Source organism: Antedon bifida, chromosome 2, assembly GCF_963402885.1.
Source record: "Antedon bifida chromosome 2, ecAntBifi1.1, whole genome shotgun sequence".
NCBI classification, from domain to species: Eukaryota; Metazoa; Echinodermata; class Crinoidea; order Comatulida; family Antedonidae; genus Antedon; species Antedon bifida.
Window position 1 is genome coordinate 32,834,012 of NC_136227.1, and position 26,760 is coordinate 32,860,771.

The 26,760-nt window shown below is 32.1% G+C and overlaps 2 protein-coding genes across 2 annotated transcripts in view; one reads left to right on the forward strand and one right to left on the reverse strand.

The window, feature by feature from the left end:
• LOC144835629 (lymphoid-specific helicase-like) overlaps positions 1 to 26,760 on the forward strand; it is a 156,820-nt gene that overhangs the window by 111,786 nt on the left and 18,274 nt on the right. The gene's annotated exons all lie outside the window — the stretch shown is intronic.
• LOC144834582 (uncharacterized) lies at positions 18,628 to 20,986 on the reverse strand. The gene is made up of 5 exons (XM_078689434.1): positions 20,964 to 20,986; positions 20,419 to 20,470; positions 19,589 to 19,842; positions 19,101 to 19,214; positions 18,628 to 18,850 (listed from the first exon to the last, which is right to left on the reverse strand). Exons 1-5 carry the CDS (start codon positions 20,984 to 20,986, stop codon positions 18,715 to 18,717), a joined length of 579 nt encoding a protein of 192 aa, XP_078545560.1. The 3' UTR covers positions 18,628 to 18,714.

The window sequence follows — 26,760 nt, forward strand, 5'->3', positions numbered from 1 at the left end:
CAAATGGATGTATGGGATATGTTGAAGAAATAACCAAGCATTATCAAAACAAAAAACCAATATCTATTAAAGTGAATTTTGACAACAATGAAATTGGTATTCAGTTAATTGAAATGTTTCAAGAATCTATTGGCAAAAAATACAGCCGAAAGCAATTTCCTCTCAAATTAGCTTATGCATGTACAGTTCATAAAGTGCAGGGAATGACAATGAATAAGGCATCAGTTAGCTTTAAAAATACTTTTGTGCCTGGACAAGCATACGTAGGCCTCAGTCGTGTTACCTCAATATCTGGACTTACCATTGAACATTTTAATCCTAACCTGATTTACTGTGATCCAAACATAAAGACATGTTTAAATAAAATGAATTCATGTGTAGACATACATTGTGATAAAGAAGTTGATAATTACGATTTTAATTTTTCCATAATGTTACATAACATTCAAGGGTTAAAACAACATTTTGTTGATCTTCAGTCTAATCAGTTGTTTATGAATTCTAGTATCATATGTCTAACTGAAACATGGTTAAGTAAGGATGAAGATGTTTTTGACTTCAGTATAGACCCATATAAATTATACCGACAAGCAAGATATAACTCGTATTCTAATAAAAATCGTCTGACTTCAAAATTAAAAAATCAGGATCATGGTGGCATTGCAGTATATACCAAAAATACATTTTCCAGTAGATTAGAATTATGTAATATTGATATTGAAGTAATTTCATTTTTAATTACGTGTCCAACTTCAGTTGTTGTGTCAGTGATTTATCGACCTCCGAGCTACGACATAAATGAATTCTGCCAAAATTTAAGGAAACTGTTAGAAAAATTACACCAAGTAAATATAAAATCTATCATAATGGGTGACTTTAATGAAAATCTTTTAAAACAAATTTCCAGAGTCAATAATTTAATGTTAGAGAATGGGTACCAACAGCATGTTACATGTTCAACTACGGAAAACAATACAATAATCGATCATGTTTATAGCAAAGGTCTAGACTCATTACAAGTTAAAGTGATTCCAATTTATTATAGCTATCATGAGGCAATTCAAATTAATTTTTGATTAGAATATTCCGAATGACCTTAATGTTTATATCACATGTTATGATCGAAAATAATAGTTAGGTTACATTAATTTCAAATTTTGCGGATAACCTTTTAAACTAACTATCCACCTAGTGTGGAAAACATAATAAATAGTATCTATTGTATTGATTTACATAAATTAGCACAGAAACAACTTTGTACAAAAAAAAGTGTAATAACCAAAAAATACTTGTTTTATTTGGTTTCGCAAGGCGGGATTCGATCCCGGTATCGCCGATGGTAAAGCCGATTATACTACACGTCGGGCTATATACACAATTGAATAGAACACAAAAAAAGATTCCTAGTGTATTTGCCATGTCGAAAACATTCCATCCCACTTACCTAATACAGACAGATTATTACATAATTTATACATTTTACTGTGAAAAATCTTTAAAAAAAAAGAAAAAAATTGACACATTAAAGTACATTTTATTTCATAAAATAAAAAAAATATATACTATCTGTCCAGTGCGATAGCCAAATAAACAAATCCTGTTATAAATGTAATGTCCCGTGATGGGATTCGTCACTTGAGGACGAGTTTGGTTATCCGCCCGCAACAAAACGTATCTTGCGTGTTAAAGTACTTCTCAGTTATGACTTTTCCAAAAAAGTAGCCTATTCAAAATTAAAACTGCCCTTTCAGTGTAATAACCAAATAAATACTGTTATTCAATTACTTTCCCGTGATGGGATTTGAACCCGGTACCGCTGATACCAAAGTCGGTTGCACTACACATCGAGCCATATGAGCACCTGCTGAAAAGTATCCGAAGAAAGAGTCCTCGTTCATTCGGTATGTCGTGAACCCCCTCGATGCAAGTTGATTATTACATATCGAACTTAAATCATAATTTTTACTATGATGAAATCTTCACAAATTTTAAACAGTTACATATTATGAAAGTGCATACTTTTAAGTTTTATATATTAACATGTAAAGAAAAAAGATAAACGTTATGTTTATTGTTTTGCTCTTTGAATATGTTTATGTTTGTTTGATGATAATTATTTCAAAAATTACATTTAATATGCAAATAATGTAGCCATCAAACACTTTTTAACATTCAAGACTATAATAAATCAGCCCTATGATTCATACACTGCAAGAAAATAAAATAAAAAATGGGGGTAACCTTGCATTCTGATGAACTGTTTCATTTTTAAAATTAGACATATTTTGCAACAATTTCACAATTTGTTGACGTTTTCGTGCGCAACCTGTCATGTTTAACGTGCTCGTAGAACGCCAATTTAAGTTTTCAAAATGAATAAAACAACGTAAAATTGTTAACCGAAGTTTGAAAAACACAATTTATGTAAAAGAAAAGCTTATATGCGTTCCCTGCGCCATGCGCGCGTAAAAATGTGCGCACCGGTGGCAATTTTTTAAACGCTTAAAATGACCTGAAACGTGCTCTAATTTAATCAGAAATTGATTTGAAGCATTTTAAAATTTCAAACGCCGTTTACGCGTGCACTTTCTAATGTAATAAAATTCGGTAGGGATAAAAAAGTTAACAATTGATGTGAAGCAAACGTGGCTGAAAATTACGTTAAAAAATATTTATCTGTTTCAAAGTTATGACCAATTTAAGATTTTCAGAAAATCGCGCGTAACTTACGATACGCGCCTCTGACGGCGTCCAAAAGCTTGGCTGCACAATTTCAGTTAAATGTCTATATGTTGACCAAGTAACAACATGTTATGTTAACGCGTTGCAGAGAAACAGCGTGAACAAATTTGGAGCATTTTAAAATTTCAAACGCAATTTACGCGCAAATTTTCTAGTCTCCAAAAATGTTTTAAAGATCGAAAAAGTTAGCCATTGATGTGAAGAAAACGTGGCTGAAAGTTACGTTAAAAAATATTTATCGATTTCGAAGTTATGATCAATTTAAGATTTTCAGAAAATCGCGCGTAACTTACGCTACGCGGTTCTGCCAGCGTCCAAAAGCTTGGCTGCACATCTTCAGTTAAATGTCTAAAGGTTTACCAAGTTACAACATGTTATGTTAACACGTTGCAGAGAAACGGCGCGAACAAAAGTGGCGGAAAGAAAGAAGAATAATAAAAAAGAAACACTACAATTCCAAGGGCTTATCCGCTTGAGGCGGATAACCAAAAAAAAGAAACGCTACAATTCCAAGGGCTTATCCGCTTGAGGCGGATAACCAAAAAGTAACACTACAATTCCAAGGGCTTATCCGCTTGAGGCGGATAACCAAAAAAAAGTAACACTACAATTCCAAGGGCTTATCCGCTTGAGGCGGATAACCAAAAAAGTAACACTACAATTCCAAGGGCTTATCCGCTTGAGGCGGATAACCAATAATAAAAAAAAAAAAAAAAAAAACTAGAATTTAATTCGTCACTTTGACGAATTATAGGTGATCATTTTTATCATTTTACTGAAATTAATTTTTTTTAAACATGCACGTACGTTAACATACGATCGGAAAATGTTGATGTATGCCATCCTATTATATGCTTATAGTGCTGAGTTGTGCCTATATGCCATATACAATATGTACAGTATATACTGTATATCTATATACAGTGTAGCATAGGTGAAATTACGGGACACACATGTTCTAATTTTTTGGCATGATGACGTTATCAAACTAAACTTTAAGATGACAATTTCGAAAGATAATTAATTGAGCAAAAAAAATTTAAGATTTGGAAAAAAATTTGGCACGTAGAAGCGCTGTGCGCGCTCTTTGAATTGTGTATAACTTTGACGAAAAATATGAAAAAACTACTTTTTCACTTCAACTGGCCATATGTTAACGTCACAACATCCGATAGGCTTAATTTTTATATGAATTAATATCTACATTTCATCAGCTGTCATAATAAATTATAATCATCAAGGTAACCTTCAATTCTGAAGAGCTGTAAGATATTCAAATTTACTGCGAAGGTGAAATTACACGGCCTACATTATTCAAGTTTTTACGCGTGATGACGTCATTAAAATGAAGATAGTGTCAACTCATGATAAAGATAATTAATTAAGCAAGCACATACTGAAAGTTGTGCGAAATTCGAGCACACATAACCAAGATGCGCTCTGTTGAATGTGATAATCTACACAAAAAGATAACAAATCCTAATTTTTAAATTCAAGTGGCCATTTGATGACGTCAAAACATTTTGTACGTAAAATGTGTACATGAATTCATATCTACAACTCAATGGCTTCCAGAATAAGTTAAAAAAATCGGGGGTCATCTTGCATTCTGAAGAATTATTTTCATTTTAAAAAAGACCTATTTTTCACCATTTTCAGAACTTTTGTAAAATTAATGTGCGCATTTTGTCATTTTTAACGTGCTCGTATAGCGTTATTTTAAGTCGGAACTGACTCAAATTTGGTGAATGTACTAAGGATGGTGAGTAGAATGAGATTTGTAAAAAAAAATCATGTTTTTTACGCTTTTTAAGTATCGCGCGCGCAAAAACGCATTTTTGCGCAGTAATTTTTTGAAACACGCAAATGGCCTAATTCATGCTCTAAATTGATCAAAACTTAATTTTGAGCGTTTTAAATTTTTAACGCGCGATATCACGCGCATGAACCTACGTGCGCGTGCGTTTTTATTTGCTAATATTTTTACCCTTGATCTGAAGTTTACGTGTAGTGAATTTCATTAATATGTGATAATGAATTATGGAGATATGATTGATAATGTGATTTCGCAAAATGGCGTATAAATGTCGTCACGGATGAGTGATCACGCTGGAAAGCTTATTAGGATTAAGTTATATTATTTGAAAGATATTCTGAAATTTTTGTAATCATTGACATTAAACTTTTTGAGATAATTGTTACACAAAATAGTGTACAGAAACAATAAAAAGAAAAAAAAAAAAAACTAGATCTTAAACTCGTCACTTGAGGACGAGTTTGGTTATCCGCCCGCAACAAAACGTATCTTGCGCATTCAAGTACTTTTTAATCATGACTTTTCCAAAAATTAGCTCATTCAAAATTCAAACTGCTCTTTCAGTTTAATTACCAAATAAATCTTTTTATTTAAATGTTTTCCCGTGACGGGATTCGATCCCGGTACCTCTGATACCAAAGTCGGTTGCACTACACATCGAGCCATATGAGCACCTGTCGAATAAAATCCGAAGAACAATTACTCGTTCATTCGGTATGTCGTGAACCCCTCGATGCAAGTTGATTATTACCTATCAAACTAAATCATAATTTTTACTATAATGAAATCTTCACACATTTTAAACAGTAACATATTATGAAACTTCATACTTTCAAGTTTTATATATTAAAATGTGAAGTAAAAAGATAAACGTTATGTTTATTGTTTTGCTCTTTGAAAATGTTAGTGTTTGTTTGATGATCAACATTTCAAAAATTATATTTAATATGCACATAATGTAGCCATCAAACACGTTTTAGCATTCAAGACTATAATAAATCAGACCTATGATTCATACACTGCAAGAAAATAAAATAAAAAATGGGGGTAACCTTGCATTCTGATGAACTGTATCGTTTTTAAAAGTAGACATATTTTGCAACATTTTCACAATTATTAGACATTTTACGTGCGCAACCAGTCATGTTTAACGTGCTCGTGTAACGCCATTTCCAGTTGAATAGTGAATAAAATAACGCAAAATTGTTAACTGAAGTTTGAAAAACACAGTCTATGCAAAATAAAGGCTCATACGCGTTCCCTGCGCCGTGCGCGCGTGAAAATGTGCGCATCTGGTGGGAATTTTTTAAACGCTTAAAATGACCTGAAACGTGTGCTAATTTAATCAGAAAATGATTTGAAGCATTTTAAAATTTCAAACGCCGTTTACGCGCGCACTTTCTAATGTTACAAAATTCGGTAGCGATAAAACAGTTTACAATTGATGTGAAGCAACCGTGGCTGAAAATTTCGTTAAAAAATATTTATTTGTTTCAAAGTTATGATCAATTTAAGAATTTCAGAAATTCGCGCGTAACTTACGCTACGTGGCTCTGACAGCGTCCAAAAGCTTCGCAGTACAACTTCAGTTAAATGTCTAAATGTTTAGAAAGTTACAAAATGTTATGTTAATACGTTGCAGAGAAACAGCGTGCACAAAATCTGAGAAAGAAAGAAGAATAACTAGATTTGAACTCGTCACTACGGACGAGTTAGGTTATCCGCAGCGCAAAAGCCACGTGCACGTCATACGTTAGAATATTGCGCGCAGAAAAACGATTATGCCATTGTAAAAATGTTAGTGCGCTCTCTATTTTGCGTCACGTCAAAGTATATACGGTATACACTATATTCTGTATACGTACTACATACAGTGCAGAATAGGTGAAAATAAGGGACCCAAGTTATTGACGCTTTTGGACATGATGACGTCATCACAATTTAAAAAATGGTAGATTATGCGAAAGATAATTGATTGGCCTAGACAATATAACAAAATGGGAGGAAATGGAATACGGATAAGTGGAGATGCGCTCTATTAAATGTGATGAGCTATGCGAAAGAGACAAAAATCCTATATTTCATATTCGAGTGGCCATACGATGACGTCACAATGTCCGGTTAGCAATATCGATGCATGATTCGATATCTACAACTCATCAACTTCCAGAATATGCAATTTTAAAAAAGTTCACCATGTAGTTTACAATCTATGACTGTTTTAAAAAAGGCAAAATTTTGACAAATTTTTTAACTTTTTCATTAAAAACGCGCGCAAATTGTTTAATTCTACGTGCTCGTATGACGTGATTTTAAGTCGAAATTGATTGAAAATTGGTAAATTTACTAGAAAAGGCTGAAAAAACAAAAATCAAGCAAAAAAAAGATGTTTTTGCGCTACGTGCGCACGTGCGCGTAAAAATATTGCGCACGCGTGGGAATTTTTGAAATGCTCAAAATGACCTGAAACGCGTAGAAAGTTGATTAGAAATTGATTTTACGCATTCTGAAATTTTAAACGCGCGTGCGCGCGTAACTTTCTGTGAAACATGCCATTTTTAATCCATAGAAAGTTTGCACTTGATATGACTTAAATGTTCACCAAGTGTCATTACAAAATGACTTTTGGTTTTTAGTCTATGTTAAATACGCAAAATTCATAAAATCGCGCGTAGCTTACGCTGCGCGACTCTAAAGTAAAAAAACGAACTGTCCTGCACTTCTACAGATAGAGGTAAATCTTCTGACAAAGTTATACGATGTAATGTTGATCAGAATTTGAGATACACGTGACACAAAATTCTGGGAAAGAAAGAAGAATAAACTCGTCACTTGAGGACGAGTTTGGTTATCCGCCCGCAACAAAACGTATCTTGCGCATTCAAGTACTTTTCAATCATGACTTTTCCAAAAATTAGCTCATTCAAAATTTAAACTGCTCTTTCAGTTTAATTACTAAATAAATCTTTTTATTTAAATGTTTTCCCGTGACGGGATTCGATCCCGGTACCTCTGATACCAAAGTCGGTTGCACTACACATCGAGCCATATGAGCACCTGTCGAATAAAATCCGAAGAACAATTACTCGTTCATTCGGTATGTCGTGAACCCCTCGATGCAAGTTGATTATTACCTATCAAACTAAATCATAATTTTTACTATAATGAAATCTTCACACATTTTGAACAGTAACATATTATGAAAGTTCATACTTTCAAGTTTTATATATTAAAATGTGAAGTAAAAAGATAAACGTTATGTTTATTGTTTTGCTCTTTGAAAATGTTAGTGTTTGTTTGATGATCAAAATTTCAAAAATTATATTGAATATGCACATAATGTAGCCATCAAACACGTTTTAGCATTCTAGACTATAATAAATCAGACCTATGATTCATACACTGCAAGAAAATAAAATAAAAAATGGGGGTAACCTTGCATTCTGATGAACTGTATCGTTTTTAAAAGTAGACATATTTTGCAACATTTTCACAATTATTAGACATTTTACGTGCGCAACCAGTCATGTTTAACGTGCTCGTGTAACGCCATTTCCAGTTGAATAGTGAATAAAATAACGCAAAATTGTTAACTGAAGTTTGAAAAACACAGTCTATGCAAAATAAAGGCTCATACGCGTTCCCTGCGCCGTGCGCGCGTGAAAATGTGCGCATCTGGTGGGAATTTTTTAAACGCTTAAAATGACCTTAAACGTGCGCTAATTTAATCAGAAAATGATTTGAAGCATTTTAAAATTTCAAACGCCGTTTACGCGCGCACTTTCTAATGTTACAAAATTCGGTAGCGATAAAACAGTTTACAATTGATGTGAAGCAACCGTGGCTGAAAATTTCGTTAAAAAATATTTATTTGTTTCAAAGTTATGATCATATTAAGAATTTCAGAAATTCGCGCGTAACTTACGCTACGTGGCTCTGACAGCGTCCAAAAGCTTCGCAGTACAACTTCAGTTAAATGTCTAAATGTTTAGAAAGTTACAAAATGTTATGTTAACACGTTGCAGAGAAACAGCGTGCACAAAATCTGAGAAAGAAAGAAGAATAACTAGATCTTAAACTCGTCACTTGAGGACGAGTTTGGTTATCCGCCCGCAACAAAACGTATCTTGCGCATTCAAGTACTTTTCAGTTGTGACTTTTTCAAAAAGTAGCCTATTCAAAATTAAAACTGCCCTTTCAGTGTAATAACCAAACAAATCCTTTTATTTAATTGTTTTCCCGTGATGGGATTCGAACCCGGTACCTCTGATACCAAAGTCGGTTGCATTACACATCGAGCCATATGAGCACCTGCTGTAAGAATCCGAAGAAAGAGTCCTCGTTCATTCGGTATGTTGTGAACCCCCTCGATGCAAGTTGATTATTACATATCGAACTTAAATCATAATTTTTACTATGATGAAATCTTCACAAATTTTAAACAGTGACATATTATGAAAGTGCATACTTTCAAGTTGTATATATTAACATGTAAAGAAAAAAGATAAACGTTATGTTTATTGTTTTACTCTTTGAATATGTTTATGTTTGTTTGATGATAATTATTTCAAAAATTACATTTAATATGCAAATAATGCAGCCATCAAACACTTTTTAACATTCAAGACTATAATAAATTAGACCTATGATTAATACACTGCAAGAAAATAAAATAAAAAATGGGGGTAACCTTGCATTCTGATGAACTGTTTCATTTTTAAAAGTAGACATATTTTGGAACATTTTCACAATTTGTTGACGTTTTCGTGCGCAACCTGTCATGTTTAACGTACTCGTAGAACGCCATTTCAAGTCGAAAAGTTAATAAAATAACGTAAAATTGTTAACCGAAGATTTAAAAACACAAATCGTGTAAAAGAAATGCTCATACGTGTTCCCTGCGCCGTGCGCGCGTAAAAATGTGCGCACCAGTGGCAATTTTTTAAACGCTTAAAATGACCTGAATCGTGCTCTAATTTAATCAGAAATTGATTTGAAGCATTTTAAAATTTCAAACGCCATTTACGCGCGCACTTTCTAATGTTACAAATTGCGGTAGCGTTAAAAAAGTTAACAATTGATGTGAAGCAAACGTGGCTGAAAATGACGTTAAAAAATATTCATTTGTTTCGAAGTGATAACCAATTTAAGATTTTCAGAAAATCACGCGTAACTTACGCTACGCGGCTCTGACATCTTCAAAAAGCTTGGCTGGACAACTTCTGTAAAATGTCTAAATGCTGAACGAGTTACAACATATTATGTTTACACGTTGAAGAGAAACAGCGTGCACAAAATAAGAAGAGTAAAATATTTCAAACGCAATTTACGCGAAAACTTTCTAGTCTCCAAAAATTTGTTAAACATTCCAAAAGTTAGCCATTGATGTGAAGAAAACGTGGTTGAAAATTTCGTTAAAAAATATTTATCGGTTTCGAAGTTATGACCGATTTAAGATTTTCAGAAAATCGCGCGTGACTTACGCTACGCGGATCTGACAGCGTCCAAAAGCTTGGCTGAACATCTTCAGTTAAATGTCTAAATGTTGACCAAGTTACAACATGTTACGTTAACACGTTGAAGAGAAAACGCGTGCACAAAATCTGAGAAAGAAAGAAGAATAATAAAAAAAAAAAAGTAACACTACAATAACAAAGGTTATCCGCTTGAGGCGGATAACCAATAAAAAAAAAGTAACACTACAATTCCAAGGGCTTATCCGCTTGAGGCGGATAACCAATAATAATAAAGATTTTATACAATAACAATAGGTGATCATTTTATTCTAAATGATCACCTAATAATAATAAAGATTTTATACAATAACAATAGGTGATCATTTTATTCTAAATGATCACCTAATAAAGATTTGATACAATAACAATAGGTGATCATTTTATTCTAAATGATCACCTAACTAGAATTTAATTCGTCACTTTGACGAATTATAGGTGATCATTTTTATCATTTTAATGAAATTAACATTTTTTAAACATGCACGTACGTTAACATACCATCGTAAAAAGTTGATGTACGCCATCCTATGACATGATGCATATACACTTATAGCGCTGAGTTGTACCTATTATGTGTCATACAATATGTACAGTATATACTGTATATCTATATACAGTGTAGCATAGGTGAAATTATGGGACCCACATCGTGTTCTAATTTTTTGGTATGATGGAATTATCAAAATAAACTCGAAGATGACAATTTCGAAAGATAATGAATTGAGCAAATAAATATAAGGATTGGAAAAGAATTTGACACGTAGAAGCGCAATGCGCGCTCTTTGAAATTTGATTAACTACGACTAACAAAATTTAAAAACTACTTTTTAACTTCAACTGGCCATATGATAACATCAAAACATCCGATAGGCTTAATTTTTATATGAATTCATATCTACATTTCATCAGCTTTCATAATAAGTTATAATCTTCAAGGTTACCTTTAATTCTGAAGAGCTGTAAGATATTCAAATGTATGGTGTAGCTGAAATTACACGACCTAGTTTATTCAAGTTTTTACGCGTGATAACGTCATCAAAATAAAAATGTTGACAACTCATAAGAAAGATAATTAATTGAGCAAGCACATACTAAATTTTGTGCGAAAATCGGGCTCAAATAACGGAGATGTGCTCTATTGAATGTGATAACCCACACAAAAAGATAAAAATTACTAATTTTTAAATTCAAGTGGCCATTTGATGACGTCATATCATTTTGTACGTCTAATATGTATATATATTTATATCTACAACTTATTGGCTTCCATAATAAGTTAAAAAAATTGGGGGTCACCTGCCATTCTGAAGAGTTATATTCTTTTTAAAAAGGCCTTAATTTTTACCATTTTTAGCACTTCTGTACAATTAATGTGCACATTTTGTCATTTTTAACGTGCTCGTATAGCGTTATTTGAAGTCGGAATGGACTCAAAGTCGGAGAATGTACTAAGGATTGTGAGTAGAATGTGATGTATACATCAAATTTTATTTTTTACCCTTTTTTGAAATCGCGTGCGCAAAAATGTGTTTTTGCGCAGTAATTTTTTGAAACACGCAAATGGCCTATTTCATGCTCTAAATTGATCAAAACTTAATTTTGAGCTTTTTAAAATTTGAACGCGCGATTTCAAGCGCATGACCTTGAAACGCGCAAGTTTTTATTTGCTTATATTTTTTACCTTGACCTGAAGTTTACGTGTAGTGAATTTCATTAATATGTGATAATGAATTATGGAGATATGATTGATAATGTGATTTCACAAAATGGCGTATACGTGACGTCACGGATGAGTGATCACGCTGAAAAGCTTATTATGGCTAAGTTAAAGTACTTAAAATACAATGTGAAATTTTGGTAATCATTGACATTAAACTTTTTGAGATATTTGTTACACAAATTTGTACAGAGAGAAATAAATAATAGGAACTAGATCTAAACTCGTCACTTGAGGACGAGTTTGGTTATCCGCCCGCAACAAAACGTATCTTGCGTATTAAAGTACTTCTCAGTTATGACTTTTCCAAAAAAGTAGCCTATTCAAAATTAAAACTTCCCTTTCAGTGTAATAACCTAATAAATACTTTTAATTAATTGCTTTCCCGTGATGGGATTCGATCCCGGTACCTCTAATACCAAAGTCGGTTGCACTACACATCGAGCCATATGAGCACCTGGTGAAGAAAATCCGAAGAAAGAGTCCTCGTTCATTCGGTATGTCGTGAACCCCCTCGATGCAAGTTGATTATTACATATCGAACTTAAATCATAATTTTTACTATGATGAAATCTTCACAAATTTTAAACACTGACATATTATGAAAGTGCATACTTTCAAGTTTTATGTATTAACATGTAAAGAAAAAAGATAAACGTTATGTTTATTGTTTTACTCTTTGAATATGTTTATGTTTGTTTGTTGATAATTATTTCAAAAATTACATTTAATATGCAAACAATGTAGCTATCAAACACTTTTTAACATTCAAGACTATAATAAATTAGACCTATGATTAATACACTGCAAGAAAATAAAATAAAAAATGGGGGTAACCTTGCATTCTGATGAACTGTTTCATTTTTAAAAGTAGACATATTTTGCAACATTTTCACAATTTGTTGACGTTTTCGTGCGCAACCTGTCATGTTTAACGTGCTCGTAGAATGCCATTTCAAGTTGAAAAGTGAATAAAATAACGTAAAATTGTTAACCGAAGATTTAAAAACACAAATCGTGTAAAAGAAATGTTCATATGTGTTCCCTGCGCCGTGCGCGCGTAAAAATGTGCGCACCAGTGGCAATTTTTTAAACGCTTAAAATGACCTGAATCGTGCTCTAATTTAATCAGAAATTGATTTGAAGCATTTTAAAATTTCAAACGCCATTTACGCGCGCACTTTCTAATGTTACAAATTGCGGTAGCGTTAAAAAAGTTAACTATTTATGTGAAGCAAACGTGACTGAAAATGAAGTTAAAAAATATTCATTTGTTTCGAAGTTATAACCAATTTAAGATTTTCAGAAAATCACGCGTAACTTACGCTACGCGGCTCTGACATCGTCAAAAAGCTTGGCTGGACAACTTCAGTAAAATGCCTAAATGCTGAAAAAGTTACAACATATTATGTTTACACGTTGAAGAGAAACAGCGTGCACAAAATAAGAAGAGTAAAATATTTCAAACGCAATTTACGCGAAAACTTTCTAATCTCCAAAAATTTGTTAAACATTCCAAAAGTTAGCCATTGATGTGAAGAAAACGTGGCAGAAAATGTCGTTAAAAAATATTTATCGGTTTCGAAGTTATGACCGATTTAAGATTTTCAGAAAATCGCGCGTGACTTACGCTACGCGGATCTGACAGCGTCCAAAAGCTTGGCAGAACATCTTCAGTTAAATGTCTAAATGTTGACCAAGTTACAACATGTTATGTTAACACGTTGAAGAGAAAAAGCGTGCACAAAATCTGAGAAAGAAAGAATAATAATAAAAAAAAAAAAGTAACACTACAATAACAAAGGTTATCCGCTTGAGGCGGATAACCAATAAAGATTTCATACAATAACAATAGGTGATCATTTTATTCTAAATGATCACCTAACTAGAATTTAATTCGTCACTTTGACGAATTATAGGTGATCATTTTTATCATTTTAATGAAATTAACATTTTTTAAACATGCACGTACGTTAACATACGATCGTAAAAAGCTGATGTACGCCATCCTATGACATGATGCATAAACACTTATAGTGCTGAGTTGTACCTATTATGTGTCATATACAATATATACAGTATATACTGTATATCTATATACAGTGTAGCATAGGTAAAATTACGGGACCCACATCATGTTCAAATTTGTTGGTATGATGGAATTATCAAAATAAACTCAAAGATGACAATTTCGAAAGATAATGAATTGAGCAAATAAATATAAGGATTGGAAGAGAATTTGATACGTAGAAGCGCAATGCGCGCTCATTGAAATTTGTATAACTTCGACTAAAGAAATCTAAAAACTACGTTTTAACTTCAACTGGCCATATGATAACATCACAACATCCGATAGGCTTAATTTTTATATGAATTCATATCTACATTTCAACAGCTTTCATAATAAGTTATAATCTTCAAGGTCACCTTTAATTCTGAAGAGCTATTAGATATTCAAATGTATGGTGTAGCTAAAATTACACGACCTAGGTTATTCAAGTTTTTACGCGTGATGACGTCATCAAAATAAAAATGTTTACAACCCATGAGAAAGATAATCAATTCAGCAAGCACATTCTAAAATTTTTGCGAAAATAGGGCTCAAATAACGGAGATGCGCTCTATTGAATGTGATAACCCACACAAAAAGATAAAAATTACTAATTTTTAAATTCAAGTGGCCATTTGATGACGTCATACCATTTTGTACGTCTAATGTGTACATGAATATGTATCTACAACCCAATGGCTTCCCGAATAAGTTAAAAAAATTAGGGGTCACCTGCCATTCTGAAGATTTATATTCATTTTAAAAAGGCCTTATTTTTCACCATTTTCAGCACTTTGATGCAATTAATTTGCGCATTTTGTCATTTTTAACCTGCTCGTATATCGTTATTTTAAGTTGGAACTGACTCAAATTTGGTGAATGTACTAAGGCTGGTGAGTAGAATGCGATTTGTATAAAAAAATTGCATTTTTTACGCTTTGTAAGTATCGCGCGCGCAAAATATTTTTTTGCGCAGTAATTTTTTGAAACACGCAAATGGCCTAATTCATGCTCTAAATTGATCAAAACTTAATTTTGAGCTTTTTAAATTTTTAACGCGCGATTTAACGCGCATGACCCTACGTGTGCGCGCGTTTTTATTTGTTAATATTTTTACCCTTGACCTAAAGTTTACGTGTAGTGAATTTCATTATTATGTGATGATTAATTATGGAGATATGATTGATAATGTGATTTCACAAAATGGCGTATAAATGACGTCACGGATGAGTGATCACGCTGGAAAGCTTATTAGGATTAAGTTGTATTATTTGAAAGATATTCTGAAATTTTGGTAATCATTGACATTAAACTTTTTGAGATAATTGTTACACAAAATAGTGTACAGAAACAATAAAGATTTCATACAATAACAATAGGTGATCATTTAGCATTCTAAATGATCACCTAATAAAAAAAATAATAATAAAGATTTTATACAATAACAATAGGTGATCATTTTATTCTAAATGATGATCACCTAAAAAACATGTATCAAGCTTAACGTGTTGTAAAAGTGGGCATAGCTATACTATACGTTTGAGAAATAAACGGCGGTCGAATGAGCTCAATATCCAGGTATATCCGATACACAGAGGGCGCTGTGCTGGTCACAAGCAAAGTATGACATTCATAGTTCATACCTGACGTGATATTGTTTGAATAAAATAGATAATCACTGAATAAATAACATGTTATCTTTTAGTAGGCCAAATGCACCAATTTGTCTGTAAGACTGCACGTAGTCAGTTCTATTGTTCCCCCACTTCTGTCCCACCACACAAATCACAACTGGGCCTGAACGATCGCATATAACTGACTTCTACTATCGCACTCAATTAATTTGTTACGGTTACGTTTTTTATTTTGACATTATCCAACTTTTGTATTAGTTTTTTCAGCAAACATTGTAACAAAAGTAGTTTGTTACAAAGATTAAAAGTAATTGTACAAAACGATGCAATTAATTTACTTTAGGCCTACTTCATAAGAAAAGAAAGCAAAAAATTAAAAATGTTGAAAGTGTGAGGAAAGCGCTAAACGGCACGAAATCGATGGAGAACAGCCATTTTACGGTAGTTTTTTTAGTGTATTTCAAAAAATATTAGACCGATTCTTATGGCTGTTTTTGCAACGATCTTCTTAATTAATTAATAACCTACAACCTCATGTTATTTTGTAATTTCTTAAAACGTCGTCGGAGGGATTTTTAAAGTAACACCATTTAAAATCGTCCTATGGTTTAAGTATAGGCCTGTTTATAAACTCTTTAGATAGGGTTACAGAATCGTCTCTAACTCCTGATATTGTCCGATTACGATGGCTGTTTCACTATGCAATAATTGACCAATCAAGCTTTCTAATAACCTAAAAGTAATTTGATTGGTTCAGAGTGCTCATTGGAACACCCCTTTCAATGAGACAGTGACTTGGCTTGACCGAAATCAGCTAGTGCTAAAGAATAGGAGAACATTTCAAAAGTCATCGAATCATTGGTGAGTTCGTCTAATTTAGATTCTAAACAAATATTGTATTTACTCCAGAACTACCAGTCCAAAACATTTCATTTTTGTACGAGAGATAAGAGTTATGATTACTTATTTATAATTTGTAAATATATTTTAGAATAAGGTTTGTGTTTTTATATATGAGTAGTTTAAAAACACTTGTTTGTTTCAAAACAACCAGCGTGAGTTTTGCGGTGTTTATTGACTCTTCCATTATAAAAGTAGGGAGGCAATGCTGGGCTAGTATACCTGATGTAAAACGTTGACTAATACCATAAATCATGGATATAAAGGTTTTTAAAAAAGTACTGTAATATTATTTATTCATATTTGTATATATTATCCAAAGACAATTTACTATGCTACGAGTAACAGTGGCTGGATCTCAATTGAGATATATAAAAATAGCTATTTATCAAAACGTAAAAGAAAACAGCCAGATAGAAATACCAAGCTTTGTCAGGGCTGTAATGTATTTGTTAAACAGTATTTTATTGCATTTAAATGGTGTTAAATTGTTAATCCACATTAGTTATACAATAATAATAAATAGATTATAATATTTTCTCCATCATGGTAACACCTGTACTTATTACTTTATTGCGTTCTATTTATTTGCATATTATGGTCAGTTTCAGTTGTTAAATAATTTGTTTTTAACACTCCCCGCATTGTTCAACCATGGAGGTATACCTCCATGGTTCTACCTATTGTTTTCTGTTCTTTTGTTTGTCACTTAGGTACCAGCATAAGTATTGTAAATGTTTCTTTTGTTACATTTTAAGTATTACAAGTATTATAAAAATGTATTTAAAAATGTAGATAATTTAACAGAATATACAATTTTATCTACTGTATCTGCAATTTTTAACAATGTATTTAAAAGTATAAAAATCATTTAAACTGTAGATGATAAAGCATTGAGACAATAAACATCCGTATGAACAACTTATTTTTAAGTATCTTTATTTCAGAAAGAAAGAAGTAGATATGTATAAAAATTATCTATAAAAACAGAATTGTAAATGAGCAAAAATGTACATATCGGTGGTACACTGTGATCCGGTTAAGAGTTTTTTTACACATCATTTGTCTGTTTATTTCCATAGAGATAAATGCATTTTATAACAATTTAGTTGCTATAGATACAGACATGTATAGGTTCTCAACTTATGAGACCATAAAAAAACAAACATAATAATATACTATATACAGAATCAACTCTCTCAAAATGGTATTCCCAGATTTCTATTAGACCATTTTATGTAAACTCCCATCAATTCTAAAAACCAGACAGATAATAATTAGAATTTAGTATAGCTGCTGTTTATCAAATTCATGTTACATATATCATGCAACATCCCGATAAAACATTTTGAATGCCTTTCAAGGTATTTTATATTAAAATGTTTGGTCCATAACAATTACATTCAAATATCCAAAAATTCCATCGACTTCTTTTTTATTAAACATAAACATTAGTACAGCAAGTTTTGCATCATCTTGAAATTTCAATTTTAGAATTACCTCCATATATTACGCTATATTTTTGTAATTATCATGAATTTTTAGAATATAATTATGCATTCTAAATTGTAAAATAAAATCAACATTTCTTAATGATTTATAATATATCAATATTCGTTCTAGATATGTATATACTGTATATCTATATATGTCTATTGCACTATGCAAATTATAATAGCATGAACTATATTTTAAAGCAAAATACCGCACGGCTATATTGAAGATTACGGACAATAAAGAAAGCCGGCGTAGATCAAAAAACCTATTTATATTGTCAATCTAAAAGCACCGTACATTTAAATAGTATGAAAAGAAAGTATATCTAAAAACCTTTACCAATTGTGCTGTACAAACAGTTATAAACATACATCCAATTAAGCCCAGTCAGACTATCAAACTTTATGTGACAAAAAAATGTGATGTGCCCATATATTGACATGATGATGTCATATCACTACCATATTTAAGCATATCAATACCATATGTGTGCACTTTTTTTTGTCAAACTTGTTTGATAGTGTAGACAGAGAGAGAGACCACATTTGGGATCAGAAAATTGATACAATCAATTCATCATGTAATTTATTTATAATCATTTTTTTTTTATAATAATTAATTCATTTTTTAATCAGAAAGTTGGTACAATGTTAATCAATACCGTAGGTAGAACCATATAGGTATAAAATAATTATACCTCCATGGTAGAACCTTAGACGAATTTGTTTTTATTCCCATTTTCATTTACAAAAACATACATCTGGAAGCACTGAATACTGTAGTTTATTCCTCTTATCTATACAATTTGGTATTCATAAAAGTAATATACAACATTGTGTATTCTAAAGGTTATAAACATTGGGTAGGTTTGGCAAAGGAGAAGAATTGTGTTGCATTGTATTTGATGGGCTAAGTCCCTGCTTTTGGTTAGGCTTCATACATGCTTCTTTCACCCCAGTCAGACTGTTTTTCACTTCCCTGAAAACAAACAAAGCATGTGTATTAGAATAAGTTGTTTGCCCTAAGTATGGGGACAACTTTTCTGTTACAGTATGTCTACAATGCCTGATCATTACATCTGTATTTTGTGTTAATTCTATGAATTGTTTTTAATTTGAAGAAAATATGTATGTAAAAGGTTTGTCAACCAATTAACAGTATAAAGAGGCCAGCTGGATCCCCGGCTAAATGACCATTCCAGAGGGCAAAGTAATTTGCTTTATCTTACTTCCATGTTTGCTGTGATGAATTTACAGCAACTGTATGGTCATCCATTTGATGTTGTAATTGACCCATTTGATCTTTAAGATTCTGAAGACATCCCTGTAATGCCTGCAATGGTCTAAAACAAAAATTATTAAACAAACAATATTAACAAATATATTATTTTACACTTTTTTTCTATTTGTTAAAGTCTTTAGAAGGTCAACTCTTTTTGGTTTTGGAGATTTTATGGTTTTTAGAGAATCTGATATTTGGAGCGTTCACTGTACTTTAAAAAAGTAATACATTCACATGGCTTATGTTGCACATGGAATTACAGCTTCATCTGTTTCAGTTCATCTGAAAGATGTTCTGCTATCTCAACAATCATCTAGAATTGGTTTCCTTAGAACCAAGGTTCGAAGGAAACCATTGGATTGTCATAGATCAGTAGACATTTTGGTAAATACAATACTACCATCCAATTGCCTCAAATACATAATAACCTCTCACCTGCTCTTTTCAGCCGTGGGAGCGTCTACGTCCTCACTACTAATCAAAGCATCAACATCATAACTTATTTCTGGTATTATTATATCATCGAATGCAGACGAGAGAATCGGCTCAAGTTGCTTCTGTACTAGGGGTTGTTTCTCTTGGTTTGGATTTTGTTGTAGCTGCTCTTTCTGTTTCTGTTTCTCAGCTTCTGCCTCTGCTTTCGCTCTCTTCTCTAGGTTCTTTTTGGCTAATAACTTAGCTTTCAGTAGCTAAAAAAGGTTTAATTAATATAAACAATATTTATTTCATTTATATGTAATTTTTACTTTCTATGGACCAGAGATTCCAAAATAAAAGATTTAATGAATGAATAACAATCATTATTTTTTATTTATTTTTCAAAAATTTCAAAATAATATTTTATAATTTATCGTGCTTATAAAGTCTTATTTGACGCTTAGGGAGTGGAGTTGAATGGGTCATGAGTTACAACCCTAGCACTAGGTCAGGATTGAACCATTGTTGTTTGTGTGATTTGACACTTTGTTGAATAGAATTAGTGAAATACATAACATTTTTCTACATTGAAAGTTGAGGCCGCAACTTTCATTTTCAACCATTTTTTCAACGTTATTTCAACGTTACTTATTTTAACGTTGTTTCAACGTTGATAATTTCTATGTTGATTCAACGTTGACATTTACGTTGAGGCAAACTTTCATTTTCAACCACTTTTTCAACGTTATTTCAACGTTTGCAGATAACGTTGAATTAACGTTAATTCAACCAATTTTTGCCCACTGGGTTGTAATATTAAAAGGGCAATTTGTGATTGCAGATAATACTACATTTTCTGATATGCATTGTACCCACACACACTTATACAACTGGGTCTTTCTGTAGAAGCACAATAGGGTTACTACTAAGTCTATACTTATTCACTCAAAATTCTACAGAAACTATTTTAGAAAAATACTTACAATTTCCTTCTGAAATGGTATAATACAAATCATGATTAGGATACAATTAAAATCAGTGAGAAGTTTTAGTACCACCAGGGAGATGTAAAATAAATTTTACATCTCCTGGTACCAATGTGCGCTAATACCCATGTTGGTTTAATACTAGCGAACAGTGATAATGAATATGTCTGAATCCACCCCTTTCTTTACACTATCTAGAACAATTGATTTTGTATCGATGGAGTAGATTCCACACGAAAAATAACGCAAAATAATAACACGCGAAAACAAATAATGTTACCACGCGAAAAAATTAATAATTATTATAGCAATTTTGTTTCTTCTCATGCCTATTGATTTTGAATATCACAATACATTTTATTTGGCATCTGATTTGACTCTCGATCCTCCCTAAACAAAATACTTACCTTTTAGTTCGAGTGTCAATCATTTTATATTTTATTATGTTGCCGCATACAAAATGTTGTATTTTTGTTTAAATTAATTGATTTTTCAAGAGCATTTATTTTTACAAGATTGACAATATAACAATACTGAACATTGTGATTATGATTAAAACATTTAAAAAATAATTGATTAGGTTTAATTAAATTGTTTATTAATGGTAACATGATTGCATCAACATGAGTATAACATATTACTGTGCGTCACTCTTGGGTCATCATCAATATAGTTAAATTGTTTATTAATGGTAACATGATTGCATCAACATGAGTATAACATATTACTGTGCGTCACTCTTGGGTCATCATCATCATAGTTAAATTGTTTATTAATGGTAACATGATTGCATCAACATGAGTATAACATATTACTGTGCGTCACTCTCGGGTCATCATCAACATGAGTATAGCATATTACTGTACGTCACTCTTGGGTCATCATCAACATGAGTATAGCATATTACTGTACGTCACTCTTGGGTCATCATCAACATGAGTATAGCATATTACTGTGAGTCACTCTTGGGTTATCATCAATATACTGTAGTACCGACATATTACTGTGCGTCACTCTTGGGTCATCATCAATATAGTACCGTACTGCATAATAATTTAATGATGAAAATATCGAAATTTGAACATTTGAAAATAAAATGTGGTTCTTTTTAAATTCTGTTCGATGTTACCATAAAAACTCGTGCATGTAGTGAATATAACGAAAACACACATGATCCTCGATTTAAATGTATAATATCAATATATATTTGACAAGAATGACATTTGTACATCAGTTAAACTCAGGAATTACAGTACCGTAATAATTAAAAAAATAAAAATCTCTCAATTAATGAGAGATAGGCCTAGGCTACTGTACTATAAATTGATAGTAGAAAATAACGATGACCAGGTTGATCGACATTGCAGTAACAATATCAAAGAGAAGACAATAATTCAATGTTTATTAAAAAAATAATGAAAAACTTTCAATTAAAATGAGACATTTTCCGATTATTATATGATGATATACTACTAATATACTACTAATCTTTTGTCTGAATGCGGGACGATTCGGCCGTATTGATTTAGTTTGCAACTTGCATATAAAAATCAAGATAATTTTGGCTATTTTCATTTTTAAGCTATGAACATATTGTTATTTGAGAGACATATTTTAAACTACTTATTATTTCTACATAATGCTATGACTGAATTTAATTTAACAAGTTATATCCACTTATATGTATGATTTATATACTGTAGATGATAAAGATGAGATAATAAACATCCATATGAACAACTTATTTTGAAGTATCTTTATTTCAGAAAGAAAGAAGTAGATATGTATAAAAATGAACTATAAAAACAACAAAATTTTAAATGAGCAAAAATGTACATATCGGCGGTACACTGTGATCCGGTTAAGAGTTTTTTTACACATCATTTGAATTGTTTATTTCCATAGAGATAATGCATTTTTAGTTGCTATAGATACAGACATGTATAGGTTCTCAACTTATGAGACCATACAAAAACCAAACATAATAATATACTATATATGAAATCAACTCTCTCAAAATGGCATTCCCATCGATTTTAAAAACCAGACATAGACAGTTATTCATTAGAATCGTGTATAGCTGCTGTTTATCAAAATTCATGTTACATATATCATGCAACAACCCAATAAAACATTTTGAATGTCTTTCAAGGTATTTTATATTAAAATGTTTGGTCCGTAACTAATACATTATACAAATATCCAAAAATCAACAAAATTGTGTCTATTTTTTTGTTAAACATCTGGAGTTGATAAATCGATTATTTACATATTGTTTGATAAACATTAGTACAGCAAGTTTTGCATCATCTTGAAATCTCAAATTTACTGTTTTAATATCTTTCTTCAAATGGTTGCTTTACTGCCTCCATATATTATGCTATATGTTTGTAATTATCATGATTTTTTTAAATATAATTATGCATTTTAAATTGTAAAATAAAATCAACATTTCCTAATGATTTATAATATATCAATATTTGTTCTAGATTATATATGTCTATTGCACTATGCAAATTATAATAGCGTGAATGTTCTTTCATTTTTTAGCTGTTTAGCATTTTATGGGAGGTTTAGGTGAGGGGAATATAAACAAAACCATGAAATGTAAAAAAAAAAAAAAAAACACACACAAAACGAATCCAAATGAGTGTCGTGTTTCCACTAAATATCAAATATCAACGAAAAATACACCCAAAATGTTTGTGACTACTTTTGGTGTTGAGTCCGTAATCATTGTTATTATTCCAATACTTCACATCTATCATTAAAATGAACCTAACCCTAAAAAAACTCTATCTTTTACTATAAAGTAAAAAGAACTTGCTCATCGGATTCGAACCCCATACATCGACAAGTCCGACAGAAAACCTTTGTATTAGCGAATTGTTAGCTCATTTCTAACGTAGCTTAGGAAAAACAATTAATGAATATTCATGTTTATTTTGTGACGTCTCATGAGGGGTCCCCAAATTATGTAAGAAAAGAAATATCGTGGCCGGGAAAAGTACGCTTTTATTATACTTAATAATCATGCCATGCGAATTATTATTAAGGTAGACAAACCGTACGAAGCACAGGTTTCTGGTAGACCACACTTTAATTACAAAAGTAGCAAGTACGTAACAAATCTACCATACAAAAAAATTGCAAAATATCAAAGCCAGTGAAATAAAAATAAAAATGTTTATGAATAAACTTAATTCGTGTTTCCGCATCAATGTGTTTTTCATTCGATTTTTGTCCACTTTCTTTTTATCTCTACGTGTCAAATTAATACACCACAAAAAACACCCAAAATAATATATCATCTAAATTACACAGCACAATTTTTCTTTAGCGTCTTTTATTTTCCAGTCAAAAGTAAAGTCAAAGTTTTATTTTTGAGCCTACATATTGAAGTGAAGGAATAGTGTATAACAAACCAATAGCCGTAAATACAGTAGTTCCGAATTTTATTCGTGATACAATTTGTTTTTATATAAAAAAAAAAATAATTTGTCAAAGTACTTTTATCAAAGTGCGCTGTTATTATTACTTGCCCATGCAAAATATATAACAAGATATTAAGGCAGGTTTCTGGTAAGGTTACTGCTAGTTGAGTTTATTAAAACACGCACATACACATACAACATTTCATAAACAGCAACACAATAGCGATAAGACGGAAGTTGCCATAAGATACCGGAATTACTTGTATGCAATTGACACGAGTAATTTGAAGACAATTCCGTTTAAATCGTGTTTGTAGTTTGTTGACGCGCGCGTTGTTGATCAATGTATTTGGACCTTCCCATAATGCATTGGTGCGTGTGGATTAAGGTAGTCAGGATGATGTCAGGAATTGTTTTTTTGATGATTTGTGAATTCTCATAATTATATAAAGTACAAGTAGGCCTACAAGTACATGTTCTGAAAAGAACTGACGTGAGTTTCTTAGCGTTTCGATCAATATTATGCTTTGATTGTCCCATCAATAGATATCATGATCGTCTTTATGAGTGAGGAGTAGTGTTCTGATTCTCCTGAGGACGTTCAAATTATTTATTTGATTGAAATGTCGAGAAACTTAACAATTCATTCATTTCAGAACTTTATATACGCGTGGTGTACTGCAAACTTTATATAATCTTTGATTTCGTCATGAAAACCTTCAAACAATTCTCAAATTCTTCCATTTTCTTTCCTTGTCAAGTCGGCATTCATCATTTTATACCTTTTATATATTTTGCTATATTGTTTTTATGCTTAAAACCGGCATCTTTGCACCGTCCTCATGATGACTCAGCATTATCGCATCGTCACTGCGCCGACAATATTACAAAACAATTGTTGTTGTATTGTATTTAAATTCTGGGTAGAAAAAAAACCCGAATTTGGTTATATTTTGACATCGACATAGTGATAAAAATTAAATTGATAAAATAAATTATTTTTCAAAAACTGGTAACGGTCTCATTGTCCGCTGAAGGCGCTCTTTGTTTTTTTTATTTAAAAAACGACTAGAGAGCAGGCGGTTTATGGTTTGGTATCAATTCACACACACAGCGCGGCCTTTATGAATAATATAAAAGGTGTAGGCCTAGCCTGTTCTTCTAAGAGCCACAAAACTTAGGTAAGCTGGGTGTTTATAGTTTTTTTCTGTTTTGGTATTACGATAGGCCTACTGGTGCCTGCCTGGCACCTAACTATTATCACACACAGCCAGCCAGCAGGGTGTACCACTCTTTTCTCCACTAGAGGCCTAGCTCACAAACAACTCTGGAGAGTCGGAGGGAAGTGTGAATTCTACTTTTAACTAGCCTAGTTTAGTAGTCTACTACTAGGACTAATTAACGTAGGTGACCTCAATGTCTGATCAGAATTGTCTTCATCTTCTCACAGCAGGATGACAGTGCGTGAAGATTACAGCTGCTATACAGACCATGGAGTTATTAAATATTAACCTCCACCACGACCATGTAGGCCTACAGCTACATATACCTCCTGTTGGCTGTTGACAGGTAAGCACTCATGGATACAGAGTAAAGAAACAACTATGTTTTTGCCAATTTGTAAATGTAAATTATAGTTAATGCACAATTAATGGCCAGTAGACATTTCATTCATTCTGATTTTAGCAGCAACTAGGCCTACTGCTGTATTATTACGTTTCTGTGTTTTTTTTAAGAATGAGTGCAAGAATGTTTTTACTGATAGATAGACATGTAAGTATTTCAGAATACGTCAGAGTAAAGAGAAAAGTTAATTCAGTTGGCAAATGTGTTTGTCTTCATTTTTACACGTCCAATTAATGATAATACCTTTTAATACAATAATATCAGTTGGACTTGTAGCAGGCCACAGACCATGTTTTGTTTTGTTTTGTTTTTTTCATAATAATAGCAGCCATGAATCACGTTAATTTGTTTTTCAATGATTAAAAAATAGTGGAAGATTGTTTTCTTATCTTTCTCAGACTAGTAATTTTAGCAATGATCCTGATTATTTCATCTTTCTGCTTTCAACAAGAGCTGGTGGGTTAGGCATCAACTTGACAACAGCTGACACAGTCACTATATACGACAGTGATTGGGTAAGTTAAATAAATAATTACTACATTTTATTACAGCCTGATCAATAATCTGCCATACGATTTACACACAGAGTGCAATATATGCTTTTTTGCTGCGCACTTTTTGCACTCAAGTGCATGATAGTGAAAAAATAAAGAGCGCACACGTGACTCATTTCAGCGCGTCTGATTGGCTACATCCTTGAACCCATGTTATAATAATTAGTCACAAGCTTGTGGTGTAATGTTTGATTTAGTGTAGTGACTTTCAATACATTGTAAAGTAGCATTTATATAGTTGTAGAATCCAGTCAGATCTACAAGCCCAAGATAGATGCCACAGAATTGGTCAAGAAAAGCCAGTGATTGTGTACAGGTTAGTGACCATTAACACCATTGACCAGAAGATAGTGGAGAGAGCAGCTGCAAAGAGGAAGCTGGAGAAGATGGTTATTCATCAAGGTCAGTTTTGTCTTTCACACCTCCCTAAAAACCCTCCTGAATAATTCGAATAAATATGTTAAATTAATCATATTGTTTTATAGACTTCTACAGTAAAAAGCTGTGATGGATCCCATGGAACTACTAAAAGTGTTACGCTCCACTGATCACTCTGGCATTATCAAAAACTGTGAAGAACAAGTCATCAG